At 36.2% G+C, this 18,792-nt stretch overlaps 1 protein-coding gene across 3 annotated transcripts in view; it reads left to right on the top strand.

The window, feature by feature from the left end:
- Positions 1–18,792, top strand: part of LOC109622797 (ATP-binding cassette sub-family C member Sur) — a 253,803-nt gene that overhangs the window by 106,776 nt on the left and 128,235 nt on the right. For all 3 annotated transcript variants that reach the window (XM_062850774.1, XM_062850772.1, XM_062850771.1), the window contains exons 6-7: positions 12,574–12,994; positions 13,259–13,544. In XM_062850774.1, coding sequence (XP_062706758.1) covers positions 12,574–12,994; positions 13,259–13,544 — 707 coding nt within the window. The remainder of the gene's footprint in view (positions 1–12,573; positions 12,995–13,258; positions 13,545–18,792) is intronic.

The following is an 18,792-nucleotide window of genomic DNA, read 5'->3' as shown; positions in this document are numbered from 1 at the left end:
CTACCTTTCAAGTAATATGGTGGCTGTTTCGAATTACAATGTAGTACCTTTTGCCTTTTCTACCCTTTGTCCATTTAACCTTTTATCCATTCGACCTTTTGCCCTACAACCTTTTGTCATTAAAATTTTTGTCATATATTGAACAAGTTTCTTTATAGTTATCATCGTCGTTTGCAATCGGTTCACCCATGGATATCAAATGAATATTATTCTTATTTTTTTCTGTTTTTTATTAGGATAAGTCAAAAAGAAAAATTAAAATTTTGATCATAATAACTGATGAAACGAAATGTATAACTCACGGTGTGTCTGGTGGACAACATTAATTTAAAAAAATCGGTATCGCTAAGACACCCACCAAACGAAAGCTAAGGGTCCCCCCTTTCATGTGAGACTTAAAGGAGAAAGTTCTATCGGCGGGTCTAGAACAATTTTTTTTTTGAAAAAAAAATTGATATTTTTTCATTTTTTTCGAAGAACACATTTATGACAAAACACTGTTTTTCCATTGCAAGCATGATTTTCCGACGATATATTTTTATATTATGTTTATTATTCTTCACATAAAAGCACAATAGTACCATGTGAATGGGAAATCCAGGCGATGACAGTTTTGTGTTTATGGACAGTGTGGTGAAAGTACTAGAACATTGAGTATAAAATCGAGTGATATGCTGTTCCTTTGATTTCCAATCTAGATTCCAATAATGTGTTTGCATCCTATGACAGATGCATATACGTCTTTAGGGTCTCGTATTTGACTGGCACCAGCAGGTCACCAATCGACCACCTTTACAGCATATACCGTCATTTGGTTCTTCAGATTTGTGCTCTTGAAATTTCGGGGTGTGACTTCGTCATATATGCTCCTAAAACAGCTTCTCAACTTCAATGCGCGTCTGGTACTCAAGACACATGTTTTCTTTCGTCTTCTTCTTCTTCTTCTTCTTCTTGGCGAAACGTCCCTACAGGGACAACGCATGCTTCTTAGCTTGTTCTATGAGCACTGTAGGAGATGTAATAAGAATAAATGAAATTGTTTGATTTGTTTGAAATTTTCTTATTTTATCTCCTACAAGCACTTTCACAGTTTTTAACTAAAAACTTCTTTTGCCAATTACTTTTGTGTGACTTGCTCGAAAATACTACATGCTCATTTAAGTCGAGGAAATTTCCTTCACGAAAAGGTCCTGGACTGACCGGGAATCGAACCCGTCATCCTCAGCATGGTTGTGCTGGGTACTCACGCCTTTGCAGATGTGGCTTTATGGGCACTTTTCGTTATCAAAAACAAATCATCGGTGAACAAAATCGGTTTACTGTTCAGGTCACTCGTTGACGCCGGTTTCTATCTGGATGGTAGTTCATGAATATTTAAGAGCTTCATCTGATCTGCCTGATCTCTGGGTTTAACCCGCAAATATTCAGCAACCGCAGCAACTTTATGAGAAGTCTGAATGATGTTCAACATGTTTCAATGTACTTCAGCTTCAGTGCAAACAAGCTGCTTGCCTTTGATCATTTTCCTGTAGCATCTAGAACACAACCGCAACGAGAAATTTCTTTCTGCGTCATCGGTAGTAGCGCTAGATCTGCCACGTTTGCCCATTATGAGAAGTAGTAGTTCTTGCAGAACTACATATTTCACAAATAAGGGCCGCAACTCCATGTAGAAGGTTTCAAATAATATGTAAGCTCATAGAGAGTAAATCTAATGGGTATATTCGCCACCATTGAATGGGATAAATTTAAAAGAGCAAGTCCGAACTTTTTTGTGGGGTAGTACTAACTGCTATCTCTGATATCTTTCAGAAAAAAAGTTTTCATAATATCAACAACCTGCAAGTAGAAACAAGAACAAGTTATGACATTTTCAATCCGTTATGATTAATATGTATGTGCTCAGACATATGTACTTTAATGTAAAACATGTATATATGTCAATAAAGCTGTAGAAATGAATGAAAAGTTGCTAACTCGTCTATTATGCCATGATGCTAGCAGAAGATGTGGAGCGGACCTGGTGTGATGGTTAGAACACTTGACTATCACGCCGAGGACCTGGGATCGAGTCCCACTCCCGACAAACTCGCAAAATGTGAGTTCTTCCTTCGGAAGGGAAGTGAAGCGTGGGTCCCGAGATGAACTAGCCAAGGGCTAAAAATCTCGTTAATACAGATTAAAAAAATAGCAAAAAAACAAACTATTGATAACCGACAGATTAGCACATTGTTCTTACTACATATACCGTTAGACATGTAGCATTAATTATTCTGTTTTTGTCAGTTGAGTAAGGCTACCTGTTCACAAAGGTATACTGTTACCAATATTTTTTACTGAACAAATCTAAAACAGTAAACATCAACTGCTTTCGATGATAATTGTGGCGGAAAAACATTTCTTCAAACACAAAACGTACTCTTTGGTTTGGTTTTCCTCGTCACTTAGGGGGTTCTTGTCGTAGTTGTTTCTTTAAAAGTAAGGAGCTATACCTAACTGCAATAACTGCAGGAGCTATACCTAACTGCAATTAACTAAAAATGTTTAAGTCTTAGGTACCATAAAGGTGCACAAATTGAACAAATACCGGCATGTGATAATTCTAACCGAACCACGGCATACAAGGATATAAGACATACCATCACATTGATAAAATTGATGTGGAGTTCTAGATCGTTTTATTCATGCTTTTGAACGATTTAAATTGCATCATCAAGAAACTTTAAGTTTTCCGAAATGGATTACCTTCCAAATGTTGTGCCCCGTTATCCGAGCTACTTTGATGTATGTTCTATTTTTGTTGACATTACTCGGCCTACTTTGATCGTTAAACTGTTAAATCATAAGACACTGTCAATAAAAAATAAGAAAATTGCAGCCGCAATAACTACTTCCCCATGTATAAAAGGCGAAGTTTATTTGTATACGTGTATGCCCAGACACTGCTGAAATTCTATTCAACTGCCTTAAATATTTTTTTTTTGCACTTTATGTTTAAGCAATATTTTGTAAGGAAAATTTTTAATTTTTGATTTGACCCGTTTACTCTTTTAAAAGGACACGTTACTAATGGGCGACCTCATACAAGCCCATTTGGCTACACTCAAGGTTGAAAAAAGAAAAAAACACAAGCCTCAATGATAATAAAATTAAAAAAAAAAATTGTTCTAGACCCGCCGATAGAACTTTCTTCTTTTAGGCTCAAATGAAAGAGGGGACCTTCAGCTTTCGTTTGGTGGGTGTTTTAGCGATACCGATTTTTTTTAAATAATTTTGTTCTACCAGACACACCGTGAACTAATTTAAATGTTATTGTTGTAATGACACATTGAGCAATTTGAAGAACTAAATTATAACACACCAACTGATTTGTATTTCAATAATTTTTAATAATCAAGCTTAGTTTTTGCTCAATATAACACAAATATTAACAATTGTTTTATAAAGCCGCGATTTAAAAAAATAGTCTCAGACGGTTCCGTATACTTGCACATGTTAATTCGTTTGACTTTTGAGTGGAGTCATGTTTTCTAGATGGCCATCTAGGCGCCGTCCACAAATTACGTAACGCTCTAGGGGGAGGGGGGGGAGTACAACCAAGCGTTACGGTTCATACAAAAATTTCAGGACTTTCATACAAAAAAGCGTTACGGAGGGGGGAGGGGGGGGTTAAAAAATCTCGATTTTAGCGTTACGTAATAAATGGATGCTGCCCTAGAAAAGGTGCTGAAATGACTACTAATGTACATATTTTTAAAATTCATGAAGAATGGTGTGTCGCAAGATGGAGTTTGAAAACATCCAAAAAATGTCCTCTTCCCCGAGGGAACCAGGATTCCGGAATGGTCTTGAAAGTGGCCAATCTAACTCAAAATTCCGGAAATGACTTCTAATGGAACGTGTTTGCAAAATCATGAAAAATGGTGTGTCGCAAGATGGGTTTTAAAAACATCAAAATACTGTCCTCTTCCCCAAGGAACCAGGATTCCGGAACGGTCCTGAAAGTGGCCAATCTCGCCCAAAAGTCCGGAAATGACTTCTACTGGACCTATTTTTCAACATCATGAAAAATGGCGTGTCGCAAAATGGGTTCTAAAAATATCCAAAAATTGTCCTGTTCCCCGGGGGAACCAGGATTCCGGAATAGTCCTAAAAGTGGCCAATGTGACTCATGGGATGTCAAAATGTCTTCTTGATAACTAATTCTAATAAATTACAAAGTTTGGTAAGCTGTGAAGGTATATAATTCATGTTAAGACTTTTCGCCACCTTTTGTATGGAGCCGCATCACTGTGCATCGTAGGAACAAAGTTTTTTTTAATGAAAATGAAAGCAAATTTTCTCAGGAATACATGAAAATATAAAGTGGAAATAGTTTTCCACAAAATTTTCCACCGTTGAGAAAATTCATAAAGAAAATCCGGAACTGTGTCAGAATTCGCGCAAAATTTTCATAATATTTATTTTTGGATTTTGGGAAAGTGATTTTATAAGCTTTGATCGCTGAAATTTTTGGAATGCATTTATTTTTCTTTTCTGACTTATGGTCAATTTGGTGAAAATTGACCTTGTGAGCCTATATTATATGGTCATTTTTCACATAATTGGCCTTAAAAAAGTGTATTCCAAAGATTTCAGCGATCATTACCTTCTTAAAACATTTTTTTGAAAATTTCCGCGAGTTCGGGCTTAGTTTTTCCGGCTTTCCTTTATGAATTTTCTTAACTGTGGAAAATTTTGTGGAACACTTTTCCCACTTCATACTTTTTTTTTGATTCCTGAGAAAATTTGCTTTCATTATCATTAAAAAAACTTTGTTTGGCACATTTCGTCATTTTTCAACAAAATAGGCCACAACTAAAAAAAAAACAAAAAAAATGCATTCCAAAAGATTCAGCGATTAAAGCTTATAAAATAAACTTGTCAAAAATATGCTTTTAAAAATTTTTACGGGTTCGGGCATAGTTTTTCCAGCATTTCTTTACGAATTTTCTCAACTGTGGAAAATTTTGTGGAAGACTTTTTGCAGTTCATATTTTTTTGGATTTCTGTAAAAATTTTCTTTCATTTTCTAAAAAAAACTTACTTTCTACGATGTTTCGTTCTTGAGTTATGATTTTCCAAAGGAAGTAGTGTCAGTGGAAAAAAAAATCATTGAGTTTTCCGAAAAAATAGTCGACCCTGATTTTTTTATATAACCATGAGCCTTGTGTGAAGAATTAGCCTATAAGTTAAAATTGACGAATAAAAAGAAATATAAAAAAACCATGAGCCCTGCCTGTGTCAAAAGTTTCATGAAAATCTGAGACCTTTCAGCTCAAACCTGTACGGTAATAAAAAAAATCCCCATGTGTTTCTTCATATTGCTGTAAGAATTGTTCATCAAAATTCTTCTAGAAAAACTCCAAGGATTCTAGAAATTTCTTAAAAAAATTATTCAAAAGGTGCAATTCCAGGAAAAAATATTGACATAAATTCGAAGATTATATCAGAGATTAATTTAAAAATTTCTTTTGAGGTTTCTTTAAGGTGAATATATAACGAAGCCATCCCTCGAATTTTCAAGAGCACAAATCTAAAGAACCAAATGATGGATTGTGCTGAAAAGTTGATCGATTGGTCACCTCCAGCTGGTGACTAATCGATCAACTTTTCAGCTTGGTGAGACATTTGGTTCTTCAGATTTGTGCTCTTGAAAATTCGAGGGGTGGTTTCGTTATATGTATATTCACCTTAAGAAATTCAGATTTTTTCCTAGAATTCGTTCAGGAATTATTCTTGAAATTTCTCTAAAGTTTCCTTAGGTCTTATTCTATATATTCAGAGATTCACCCAGCCATTTATTAAAAAAAATCACAAGACAATTTTCAAGAGATTCTGAAAGTTTTTCACAGGTTTCTCCAGAAGTTCCTCCAGGTATTCCTTAGAGTTTATTCCAAGGTTTATTCAGACCTTACTTTAGGTATACTTTCATAATTTTTCCGGTGATGTTTCATAAATCTCTCAAAAGGTTGGCATGCATTTTTAATATATAACTTAAAAATCTCTACCGATATGTGCAGGACTCCTATCAAAAATATCTTTAGCATTTTTTTCTTGAAATAACTTTCAGAGTTTCTCAAGAAGTTCCTCATGATTTTTTTTCTGGGAATTAATCCAAGTAACAATGAATGCTGATCAGTGAGAGCATTAGCTGAATATTTGCTGGTTGAAGGTGTAAGTGGCTCAACACTATGACAGCTGATCAATGACCAGAATTTGTCTGAGGCATGCCTTGTTGAACCTCTTTAATCAGCAATACACCGATGACTAAATAGCAAGTTGAATAGAATATTATGCATCTGTTTAACCAACGTGCAGAATTAATCAGCTGTTGTTCAACTTTTAATCGAATAATTTCAGACAGCTGACTCAAACAAGTTTTCGTAGCGTCCACATCGTTTTTTCAGCCTCAATACAAGCTTAGTTCAACTTATGTTCTTGATTATTCAGACATAACAAGAAAACTAGCGTAACATGTGAAAGGGCCTAAAGGCTTTTTGTAAACAAACATGTTTCGGTCGCTGTAGGACTCATCTTGATCCACCGACGGACTACAACACACTTAACAGATAGCCCGTAGTTTATTCTTTCTGATAAGCGTGTTGATAAGCGTGGGTGGATCAAGATGAGCCATACAGCGACCGAAACATGTTTGTTTACAAAAAGCCTTTAGGCCCTTTTCACATGTTATGCTAGAAATGCTTTCGTTTTCAAGGATTTGTATACAATTGTGTATATTGTAGGTGCTAAGGAGAGTGACTATAAATCAAGAGGTCCGAGTTCAATTCCTAGTTTTCTCATTAAGGGGCTGTCCATAAACCACGTGGTCATGAGGGGGGGGGGGGGTTCGGCCAATGACCATTTTGTATAGACGAAAAAAAAATTGGTATGGACCAATGACCACGCGGGGGGTGGGGGGGGGGGGGTGTTGAGAAGTCCCAAAAAAATGACCACGTGGTTTATGGACAGCCCTTAATTAATTTATACATTTCTAAGTATCTCTTCTGGAAATAGAAAGGCGCAAATGGTAAGAAAAGCTAATGAAAGTTCTTTTTAAATTTTATATTATAAAAACTAATTGATTACTGTTTAAGCACATGTTAAGCTTTAAATCAGCCATTCAATGAACCTCAAATAAGCCAAAGGCTGAATAAAATCACCAAAACTAGATGTTTAGCAGCTGAATAAAAGATTGTTCCTCTTGTGCTCAACATATGTTCAAATTAAGTCTGCTTTGAAATAGTTGGAGTATCGTGTTTACAGCATCAAATTGTTACCTGGGAAGGAGGTATCTTGAGGCGTTTCTTCAGGTACTTTCCCAAGAATTTTTGCTCAAGAATCCCCCAGAAAATCCAAAAGGGATTTGTTTAAAATACCTTTCAGACTTTCTTTCAAGAATTCTTCCAGGAATTTTTGTGCAATTCTGGAAGAACTTCTGAAAAAAAATCCCTGGAGATATCTGGAGGAGCAATTTCCAAAATAAATTCGTGTAGGTATTTCGGCAGTAATCCCAGAAGGAATTTCTCATAGAATTCTCAGAGGAACCCTTTGAAGAATTTCCAAATAAATCTCAGTAGGATTTTTTTAAAAGAAATTATTCAATGATTTTCTGTAAAACTTCATAACAGAACTGTTGAAAAAATCTCGCATTGAAATACCTGAAGAAATCCCTTAAACTCTGAAGAAGTCTCTGAAAATATTTTTGAATGAATTCCTTACGGAATATTAGAAGAAATCCGAGTGGATATTTCTGGAGGAATCTTTGAAGGAATTTTTCAAAAAATATGCAGTAAAATAGCTTCAAGAATCTCAGGAAGAACTATCGTATAAATCTTCAGAAGAATATGTATAAAACCCTTGGGAAGTTTTTGAAGGAATCCCAGCAGTAAATTTAAGTCATCTTTAATAAACTCCCTGAAAAAATTTTAATAATGAAATTTCTTAACGAGTCTGTGGAAAATATTCTCAAGAAACCCATGGAGAATTTCCGAAGGAATTCTGAAGTATTGATTTTATGAAGGAAAGGAAGTATTCTTGAAGTAATTTGTGTACATATTTCTGACGAAACTGTGTGGGAATACTTAAAACAACGCCTAGATAAGCTTCTGTTAAGAAACTCGTAATATTTCTAAAGGAATTTCTGAAGAAATTCGTAGTAAACATTTATCTGGAGGAAATTCTGTAGGAATCTTTGTGTTTCCTGGAGAGAATCGTACAGGATTTTCTGGATGAATCCCCGTAGAAGTTCCTGGATACATTCACGCGGAAATTTTCAATGGAACAAATCACTGGTGGACTTTCTGAGCGAATTTCTCAATGAATCTCAGGAAAAAAATCGAGGAAACCACTGGAGAAATTGACAAAAGAATCTTTGAAAGATTTTTTGAAGAAATTCCTGTAGAAATTTGTAAACGAATACCTGGAAGGGTTTCTTTAAAGAGTCCCTAGAAGAATTTCTGAAGCAATTCTTGACGGAGTTTAAGAAGGAACTCATGGGAATGTATATAAAAGAATTCCTGGATGAATTTCTGAAATCTTGATGGAATTCTTGGACAAATTTATAAAGGTATCTATTGAAGAATTTCTTGATAAATCTCCAGGGAAATTTCTTGAGAAATTTCTGGAAGAATTTCTGAAGAAAACTTTGGAAGAATCCCTAAGGAAGTCTGTGGAAAAAAAGTGGAGGAATTTTGAACTTTTGATTTTCTGAAGGAATCGCTGAACGCATTTGTGAAGAAATTCGAGGATGATTTCTTGGGAGAATTCGTACGGAATTTTTAGAAAATGGACCTATGGAAGGAATCTCTCAAAGAATCCCTGAATGAATTACTAAAGGATTTCTTTAGAAACAAATGGATGAATTTCTGAAACAATCTTTGCAAGATTTTCTAAAATAGCCCTTTGAAGAATGTCAGAGAAATTGCTGAATTGAGTTTTTGAATTTTGGAAATTTATTGATTTTTCAATGTTGCACGGAAGAGCACCTTTTTCTGACCCATTTTTATTTATTTTTTCATATTTTTAGAACTTGATGCTGATAGGTATGAATCTTTGATACATTTTTTTTTTTCAAAAGCCCGTAGAGTTATTTCCGGGGAATTTTGTGGGTGCTCATACTAATAGGAAACTGTTTTTTTATCTCAAGAGCTGGTTACTCAGTCAGCAACATGGAGTAACTTCGATGACACCACTGATACTTATTCTATTCCTATTATATTCTTATTCTATTCCTATCCTGTTCCTATTCTATTTCTTTTCTATTCCTATTATATTCCTAATCTATTCGTAATCTATTCCTTATCTATTTCTATCTTTTCCTAATCTATTCATATTCTGTTCCTATCATATTCCTATTCTATTCTCATTCTATTCCTAATCTATTCCTAATCTATTCCTATTCTATTCCCAATCTATCTCTAATCTATTTCTAATCTATTCCTAATCTATCCCTAATCTATTCTTAATCTATTAATTAATTAATTAATTAATTAATCTGTTCCTATTCTATTCCTATTCTATTCCTATTCTTTTCCTAATCTATTCCTTATCTAATCCTAATCTATTACTATTCTGTTCCTATTCTGTTCCTATTCTGTTCCTATTCTGTTCCTATTCTATTCCTATACTATTCTTATTCTATTCCTAATATATTCCTAATCTACTCCTTTTCTATTCCTATTCTGTTCCTATTCTATTCCTATTCTGTTCCTATTCTGTTTCTGTTCTATTCCTGTACTATTCCTATTCTATTCCTATTCTATTCCTATTCTATTCCTATTCTATTCCTATTCTATTCCTATTCTATTCCTATTCTATTCCTATTCTATTCCTATTCTATTCCTATTCTATTCCTATTCTATTCCTATTCTATTCCTATTCTATTTCTATTCTATTCCTATTCTATTCCTATTCTATTCCTATTCTATTCCTATTCTATTCCTATTCTATTCCTATTCTATTCCTATTCTATTCCTATTCTATTCCTATTCTATTCCTATTCTATTCCTATTCTATTCCTATTCTATTCCTATTCTATTCCTATTCTATTCCTATTCTATTCCTATTCTATTCCTATTCTATTCCTATTCTATTCCTATTCTATTCCTATTCTATTCCTATTCTATTCCTATTCTATTCCTATTCTATTCCTATTCTATTCCTATTCTATTCCTATTCTATTCCTATTCTATTCCTATTATATTCCTTTTCTATTCCTATTCTATTCCTATTCTATTCCTATTCTATTCCTATTCTATTCCTATTCTATTCCTATTCTATTCCTATTCTATTCCTATTCTATTCCTATTCTATTCCTATTCTATTCCTATTATATTCCTATTATATTCCTATTATATTCCTATTATATTCCTATTCTATTCCTATTCTATTCCTATTCTATTCCTATTCTATTCCTATTTTATTCCTATTCTTTTCCTATTCTATTCCTATTCTATTCCTATTCTATTCCTATGCTATTCCTATTCTATTCCTATTCTATTCCTATTCTATTCCTATTCTATTCCTATTCTATTCCTATTCGATTCCTATTCTATTCCTATTCTATTCCTATTCTATTCCTATTTTATTCCTATTTTATTCCTATTCTATTCCTATTCTATTCCTATTCTTTTCCTATTCTTTTCCTATTCTATTCCTATTCTATTCCTATTCTATTCCTATTCTATTCCTTTTCTATTCCTATTCTATTCCTATTCTATTCCTATTCTATTCCTATTCTATTCCTATTCTGTTCCTCCTTGTACCTCCTGAAACTCCCTAAAATACCTCTGAGACTCCCTGGAATCTTCTTAATCGCCCCTGCAACCCCCTAAAGTGCGCATGAAATACCCTGGTACCTTCTGAGACTTCCTTAAACACTCCTGAAACCTCCTAGTGCCACATCTGTCGGGGCCTCCTTGAAACGTCCATAAGATCTTCAGATACCCCCTGAAAACCCTTGAAACACACCTAAGACCCTCTGGAACACCTTTCTGGAGTTCATCAACCCAACTAATCTACTTTAATTTTATGAAAAATTTATGATTTAGGGACGCTTGTTTACGAATTGCGGCTTTCTACTAACAAGCGTTCCGGAACTTTTGCCATCATCCTAGAGGATTCGGATCTACATCAAAGTTACCTAGATTTATTGGTACTACATTTTTACGTAGGAGCGGATCTGGTGTGATGGTTAGAACACTTGACTATCACGCCGAGGACCTGGGATCGAATCCCACTCCCGACATACTCTCAAAATGGGAGTTCTTCCTTCGGAAGGGAAGTAAAGCGTGGGTCCCGAGATGAACTAGCCTAGGGTTAAAAATCTCGTTAATACAAAAAATATTCCTTTTCTATTCTATGGCCCCGGGTCATTTGGCCGAACGCCATTTGGCCAAAAGCCGTTTGGCCAAATGCTGTTTGGCCGAAAAAGTAATGATGGACTTAAGTGATCATGCCACTATTCAGTAGCATCTCGTAACCTTACTTTTTACCTGTTCAACGACTCAATAACTTACAATTGCGAAAATACAGAAACAGAATAAAATTGAAAATTAGCCAAAATAGCTAATCTTGCCATTTTTCGTTAATTACAAACTAATTTGATGCGAAAATTTAGGAATTTACACTTGTTGAACAGGTAGATTTGAGGTTAGGGAATCACCACTGCCACTGTTTGCTAGATCAGTGTAAGTCGAAAGACCAGCCTATGATTTTAAGAAGGAAAAATTCTCTGATAAAAATATTCACAGTTTCAACGCTAGCTAATCCCTTGATGGTAAAACTAGAAAGAAAAGCCTATCATTAAAAGAAGGGAATATTCCTGATGGTCATATTGGCAGCTAGAATGCTATCCAGAGTTTGCCCACGCTTCAAAATTCTTTGGATCGAAAATGGGCCAAACGGCATTCGGCCAAATGGCGTTAGGCCTAACGACATTCGACCAAACGGCATTCGGCCAAATGGCCGGACACCCTATTATATTCCTATTCTATTCCTATTCTATTCCTATTCTATTCCTATTCTATTCCTATTCTATTCCTATTCTATTCCTATTCTATTCCTATTCTATTCATATTCTATTCCTATTCTATTCTTATTCTATTCCTATTCTATTCCTATTCTATTCCTATTCTATTCCTATTCTATTCCTATTCTATTCCTATTCTATTCCTATTCTATTCCTATTCTATTCCTATTCTATTCCTATTCTATTCCTATTCTATTCCTATTCTATTCCTATTCTATTCCTATTCTATTCCTATTCTATTCCTATTCTATTCCTATTCTATTCCTATTCTATTCCTATTCTATTCCTATTCTATTCCTATTCTATTCCTATTCTATTCCTATTCTATTCCTATTCTATTCCTATTCTATTCCTATTCGATTCCTTTTCTATTCCTATTCTATTCTTATTATTTTCCTATTTTATTTCTTTTCTTTTCCTATTAGTTTCCTATTTTATTACTCTTCTATTGAAAACGGTTGCACTTACTCCAACTTAACCTGTACATTTTCGTCTGATTTCAGTACCACCCAACTGTGCCCCACATCCCGTGGCATCAAACATCGATTCCACCCCACATCGTCGTATCACTACTGGCACTGACGTAAATCTCCCCGATTGTGATGTCGATGCCAAGGACAGCAACAGCAGAAGCAGCAGCAGCAGCAGAAGCATCGGGAATGCTTCCGCACCCGAAACAGATGTTTTCACCGCAACACCATCGGTATTGCCACCGGAATCGACGCTGCTACCCAGTCACCATCACCGGAACCACCGACAGGAGAAACAGTGCACAACGGAAAAGTCGAAACCAAAGATAAAACATGAAATACCTGATGCCATCGATGATGCCGCCGCCGATGATCAGCAACAGTTTGACAGCGGTTCTGGTGCATCGCAGCAGTATCGTCCTTCCCGGGCACTGGCGCTAAGGATGCGTATACGGTAAAAATGTAGACCGTGTCTTTAGATAGAGTTATGGAATATAGTGGTAACAGACTTGAAAAAAGCCACACTTTTAACAATATTAACTCTGAGAGAATTGTTAGACTGGGTTCGATGATCCAATTGATGTTACTGGATTCAATTATTGGCTCGTCCATTCCTAGTTAATAATTAGTCGTATAAGGATGCGTGAATTACATAGTTTAAGCCGCATGTATAAATGGTGAATGTACAATCTTCATCGCAAAATTTTCCTCATTTCAGCGATCTTTTCGTGGGCTGCCTTCAAAGGCCAGTGGATGCCGTTGCATCGGAAGCCGCAAACCAAAAACAGGAACAACCAGAACAGGACGACGACCGAACTCGGGGGAAGAAACCCGGCAAGGGCGCGGCTACGGATAATCGTCACCGTCAGGGTCGTGGCAATGGCGATGGTGGTAATTCTGCAGCGACCGATGCCGGTACCATAACAAATTTAATGTCCGACGATGCCTTTAACGTGATGGCATTTGTGAAGATTGCACACTACGTGTGGGCCATCCCACTGAAGGTAAAAGCGGGTTTACTACATTGTAAGCAGTCAGTGGGGTTGTGAGCATGTGAGCATTTTTCATTATCCGGTGAAAGGTCCCACATTTGGCTTCTGGATTTCAATCATTCGGATAATTTTTCTATCTTTGCCTTCCACATTCTGACCATTTTCTCTGGAACCAATATTTCAAACGCTGCTGAATCGTATGACATTGTAGGAGAAAATCAATCAGCTTTTGACGTTCGTCACAGATACCGATGGCTATAAACTTGTTTGTCAGAATTTTGTGATCAGTCATGATTATATTAGAGATGCTGTCTGTGTGTCTCCATCGGTTCTAATCCATTCAATCGGTTGTTTAATTTTGATGATTATGACATTGGTTTGCGGTATGTAACAAAAACGTGCATTTTGAACAGTTGCTACTCCATGATTGATTAGATACAGCGGTTTTCAGATCGTGCACCGCGGTGCACTTGGTGCACCGCAAAGTCTCGACAAGTGCACCGCAAGACATAGCAAAAGTCCTGCCATCACTTTAACGAACAATGTTCGAAAATACCTTGTGGTCCACTGCCAAATGAAGTTCCGAACGATCTCTATATAAATATCCAAGGTTCTTGCCGAAGGAGAGTTTTGATTACCCTTAATTTACCAAAAATCTCGTGAGAAATGTAAGAATAACTTTTTAATAATTGCGGCCATCGATTATTTTACAAGGAATCTGTAGTGCATCTGCAATAACTTCGCTGAAAATCTCAAAAGAAATTCAACCTGTATTGCTACGAATTCTCGTATAACCTGGGAATCGGTCTATCAAGAAACTCGCAAGCAGCTTCCAAGAATTTCTCTCAATTTTCCATTGCTTTTCGTATTTGATATTTTTGAATTTTGATTGTTTTTGTAGTAAGCTCCGACAAGTTATAAAAAAAGCTAATCAATGTTATACCGTCTACCCCCGTTAGTTTGACCGCATCTAATCTGAACACTTGTTAATTTGACCCCCGCTAAACTGCACATCGTTCAAACTGAACGGTTGGTTTGCATGAGAAGTCGTTCAAACAACGGGGGTTCACGGTTATCACATTAATGGAAAAAGTATGTCAACATATATCGTTGCACCAGGAATCCACTTTGGAAAATATGACAGCGTTTTCAAGGAACTCTCAAATCGGATTCTTTGACTATAATGAACAGGTGCACCGCGATGCAATTCATTTCCCAAAAGTGCACCGCGAGCCAGAAGGGCTGAAAACCCCTGGATTAGAACAATCGAAGTTGTGTGGAGAACGAAAGCACAGGGTTTGGAACCAGGTACACATTTTGACTGGTGCATGCTTTAGGGTCATTACGAATGAGAAAGGATGTTTATTTGTCAATTGTTGCTGATAGAGACCGAGGAGAGGATGCCTCTGAATCTTTACAGTTGTCCCTGGAAGCAGTATGTTAGTAGGGTAGGATAAGGAGTGGGAACTTGAACATAAAACACACATAATGATGATTTATTGGCTAGTTGAGAAATGAAATTGTGAAAAAAATCATGTTCTGATGGGATTTGAATCCACGACTCCGTATTTAGCTTTAACCAACTTATCCACAGAACAGGTAACGATTCATCGGAATGGAAACCAAACAGACTCCGAGTCCACACCACGAACACTACTATGTATACATCCTCAATAACATTTTGATAGCCAAATAATCTTGTAGAGGTTTTGAAAACCGTCATAAAACCTTATACCTTTTATTTTGGTTTTATGGTGGTTATTTGAACCTCTTCAAATCTTTTCGACTGAAAAATGTAACCTGGGATAAATTCTACTTGTGGAACATGAATGAAAAAGAGTTTTTTCACTACAATTATCGAACATACAGTCATATTTAGCACAATCATGGGTCACCCACAATTGTGAGTCAATTCCATTTGAATTGTATGGTGAACTGTCTGACTAATAATTGTGACAGAGTGACCCATAATTGTGCAATGACTGTACTCTGTATAAACAGCGTTCTGTAAATCGCCAATTATCGAATAGCTAAATACTCGCCTATTGTTGCACGAGTGCTACAATTGACAATTTACGCTTGTGTTCATTAATGGTTTTAAGTAGTTAGCCCCAGAGTTTGCCACTAGTAGTGTGGAAATGTTAGAATTGAAATTAAAATCTGAAAATTGCTATGAAAATTACGAAAAAACAGGCGGCCTCGATAAACAGGCTATTTCGATGGATACTAGTCAACTCTGGCGATAACCTGTCATCTCAAAAATTGTTTCAGGTATAAGGGTTTCCTATAGAGTTTGTTAAGGAATTTCCTTGGAAATCCATCCAGAATTTGCTACAAGCTCCCTGTGAGAATTTCTTCCGAAGTTTCTTTTTTAAAACCATTCGCGTTTCATTCAGAGTTCTCCCCACGATTTATCCCAGAGTTGCTCCTTGAGTTAATATAGTGATTTTCCTTGAAGGTTCATCAGTGTTTATTCTCTTTTTTTCAGTAGTTTTTCCTAAGGTTCCATCCCTAGATTTATTCCCAGACTTCCATTCGGCATATTGTGGTGTTCCTTCTTGGATTACCGAGAATTGTTACATGATTTCTACAGCAGTTTTTCACGGGTTTTATGTGGGAATACATCCCGGGGTTTCATTCAGAGGAGTTCCCGGTATTTCTCCCGAAGTTTGTTTTTGCTGGATTCCTTCCGCTTTCTTTTCAAAATATTTGAATAGTACCTTCAGGGTTTACTCTTATTGGGTTTTCGAAATAGCTTACCAAAATCCCGAAACTTCTGCGTATGTTCTTCCAATGAGTTGTATAATATAACTATTGGAGTTCCTCATGAAATTTCTCCCGGGATACCTTTCAGAGGATTGCAAAGTTCCTTTCGAAATTTAACCTTATATTTCCTTTCGGGATTACTCTCAGAAGATTTTCCAGAAGCCCCAGATTTTCTCGGGATTTCTTCAGAAGTTCCTCTCAGGATTTCTACTTTAGCTTTTCCGGAGTCACTCGCGATATTCCACGAGGTTTCCTTCCGTTATTTTTCTGGAAATTTCTTGGATGCAATTTTGTGGATTATCCCTGTGAAAAACTCTTACAAGAATCTCGATGAGAGCTGCGGGGTAACTATGGAGGATATCCAAAAATGAACATTTACAGAAATCTCAGGACAATTTCCGGTATGAGTCCGGAGCAAATCTTGGGAGGATTACTTCGAGATAGTTCGGAATCAACTGCGAATTAAACACAGATAAACTTTTGGAAGAATTTCATAAGAAATATCGGCAAAAGCCCCTGAAAAAATCTCAGACTTCGGAAGAACTCTCAGAAGTGTGAGATAAATAATGAAAAAATAAACTCTGACACACATCTAGGAAGGATTTTCTAAAAGAAGTTCCAAAAGAATCCCCGAGAAAAATCTTAGCTAAAACTTCAATGAGAATCTTACGAGAACCGTAAAGAAATATTTCGGGAAAAATTTCTTGAAGAAATTTTAGGGCACGTGCACCAGTTTTGGTCATGTGAGCAACCAATATCTAAAATGGAAGCTGTAAATCTAAACTTTGTTTCATAAAATGCAGGGAGTGGGCCAGTTTTTGGATTGACAAAACACTGACACAATGAAAGCACAGCCTCTGTTTTGGCCATATTCTCAAATTTGGTTTCTGTTACGGCCATTAGTGTGTATTTCTTATGGGAGTGCCAAATTAGGAGCACACTGACCAAAATAGACGTGTGGAAGCTGTTTTTTAATTCTTGTTTTCTGACACTTTTGAAAAATTGAGTAAAATTATGAAGTATTCAGAGTTGTAATCATGATACAACATAAGAATCTACTAAGTAAACATTTCAGGTCGCAGCAGGTTGTATAAGGCACTAAGGCCAAAACACCTGACTGGCCAAAAGTGATGCTTCTACCCTAGGAGATACTTAGGAAGCACAATGCAATGCCGGTAAACATTCTGGATGAATTCTCGGAAAATGCAGAAACTCTGTGAAAAACTCCTGAAGGAATTCACGGAGGAATTTTAGTACAAATTCCAGAAATTATTCTGGAACTACTTGTGCAAACATTTCCTCAGAAACTCTGGAAGTAAATCTCCTGTAGAAATACCAGAAAATCCGTGGGAGAAATCATTTTTTTTTTTCTGAAGAAGAATAGCAGAAGTCATGGAAAAATAACGATAAGAATTCTGAAGAACCTCTGGGATCCAAGGAATCCAAGAAGGAAGATAAAAAAAACCGAAGGAATCTTTTGAGAAACCTTGGAATGCATACCACGAGGTGCAGTACTGGTCAGAATAAAGCTCGTTTTGATCGTTTTGATCATCATACAACATGCCCAAGTATGAAGCATTGAATTGCAGTTTCCAGAGCACCGACTGATGTCGTATTTTTACTGGGTATGCTATGAGCACCCTTCTTCAGCCTATGGCTCATGTTCATCCTATTCCGAAAACGGACGATCGTTGGGCGTCTTTGGGCGACTCAATACGAACAACTGTTAGCGGAACCCTACAAATGTTCATTTTATTCTCCGCATCGAGTCCTGTATTTAGTGCCAATATAACAAAAAATAAGAACCTACAAATGCGATTTATTTTTCACTTCGGACTCTACATTGGATGCCATGATACTAAAATGAAATAGAACAATACAAATGGAATTCATCAAGGAGTTCTGTTAGGAACTTCTCAAGAACTTCCTTCTGAGATGTCTCCAAAGAGCTCTACCTGGGATTGATACAGAAGATATTTTCTGGATTCCACCATTTCTTGCGGCACTTTACATAAGCTCTTATTGGGATTATTCCAGGAACTCCTAGAATTCTTTTATTAATTTCTCCCATACTTTCATATGGGATTCCTTCTCCGAATGTTTCACCAAAAGTTCCTTGTAGGATTTCCTGTACATTTATGTCAAGTTTCCTCAAAAAGTTTTCTTCGGGATTGCTTGAAAGTTCCTTCCAGGAATTCTTTCAGAAATTCCAAGAATTTGTCAAAGAAAAACTTCTTGGTAGATCTCTCCTAGAACTTATTCCGGTATCCTTTTAGAAAGCCCTTCCGGAATTTCTTTGGCATCGCATCCCGGTGTTCCTCCTCCATTCTCCAAAATTGTTTTATGGAATATCTCCAGCAGTTTTGTATAACTTCCTCCAAATGGTCGTTCTAGGTTTCCTTCAAAAACTCCTTCTGAGATTACATTTCTCATTCTCTTCTGTGAATCTTGGTAAAAGTTCTTCTGAAGACATTCCAAAAGTAACCCCATTCCC

This window comes from Aedes albopictus, chromosome 2 (genome assembly GCF_035046485.1).
Source record: "Aedes albopictus strain Foshan chromosome 2, AalbF5, whole genome shotgun sequence".
Taxonomy (NCBI): domain Eukaryota; kingdom Metazoa; phylum Arthropoda; class Insecta; order Diptera; family Culicidae; genus Aedes; species Aedes albopictus.
This window is presented reverse-complemented; position numbering and strand designations above follow the sequence as displayed.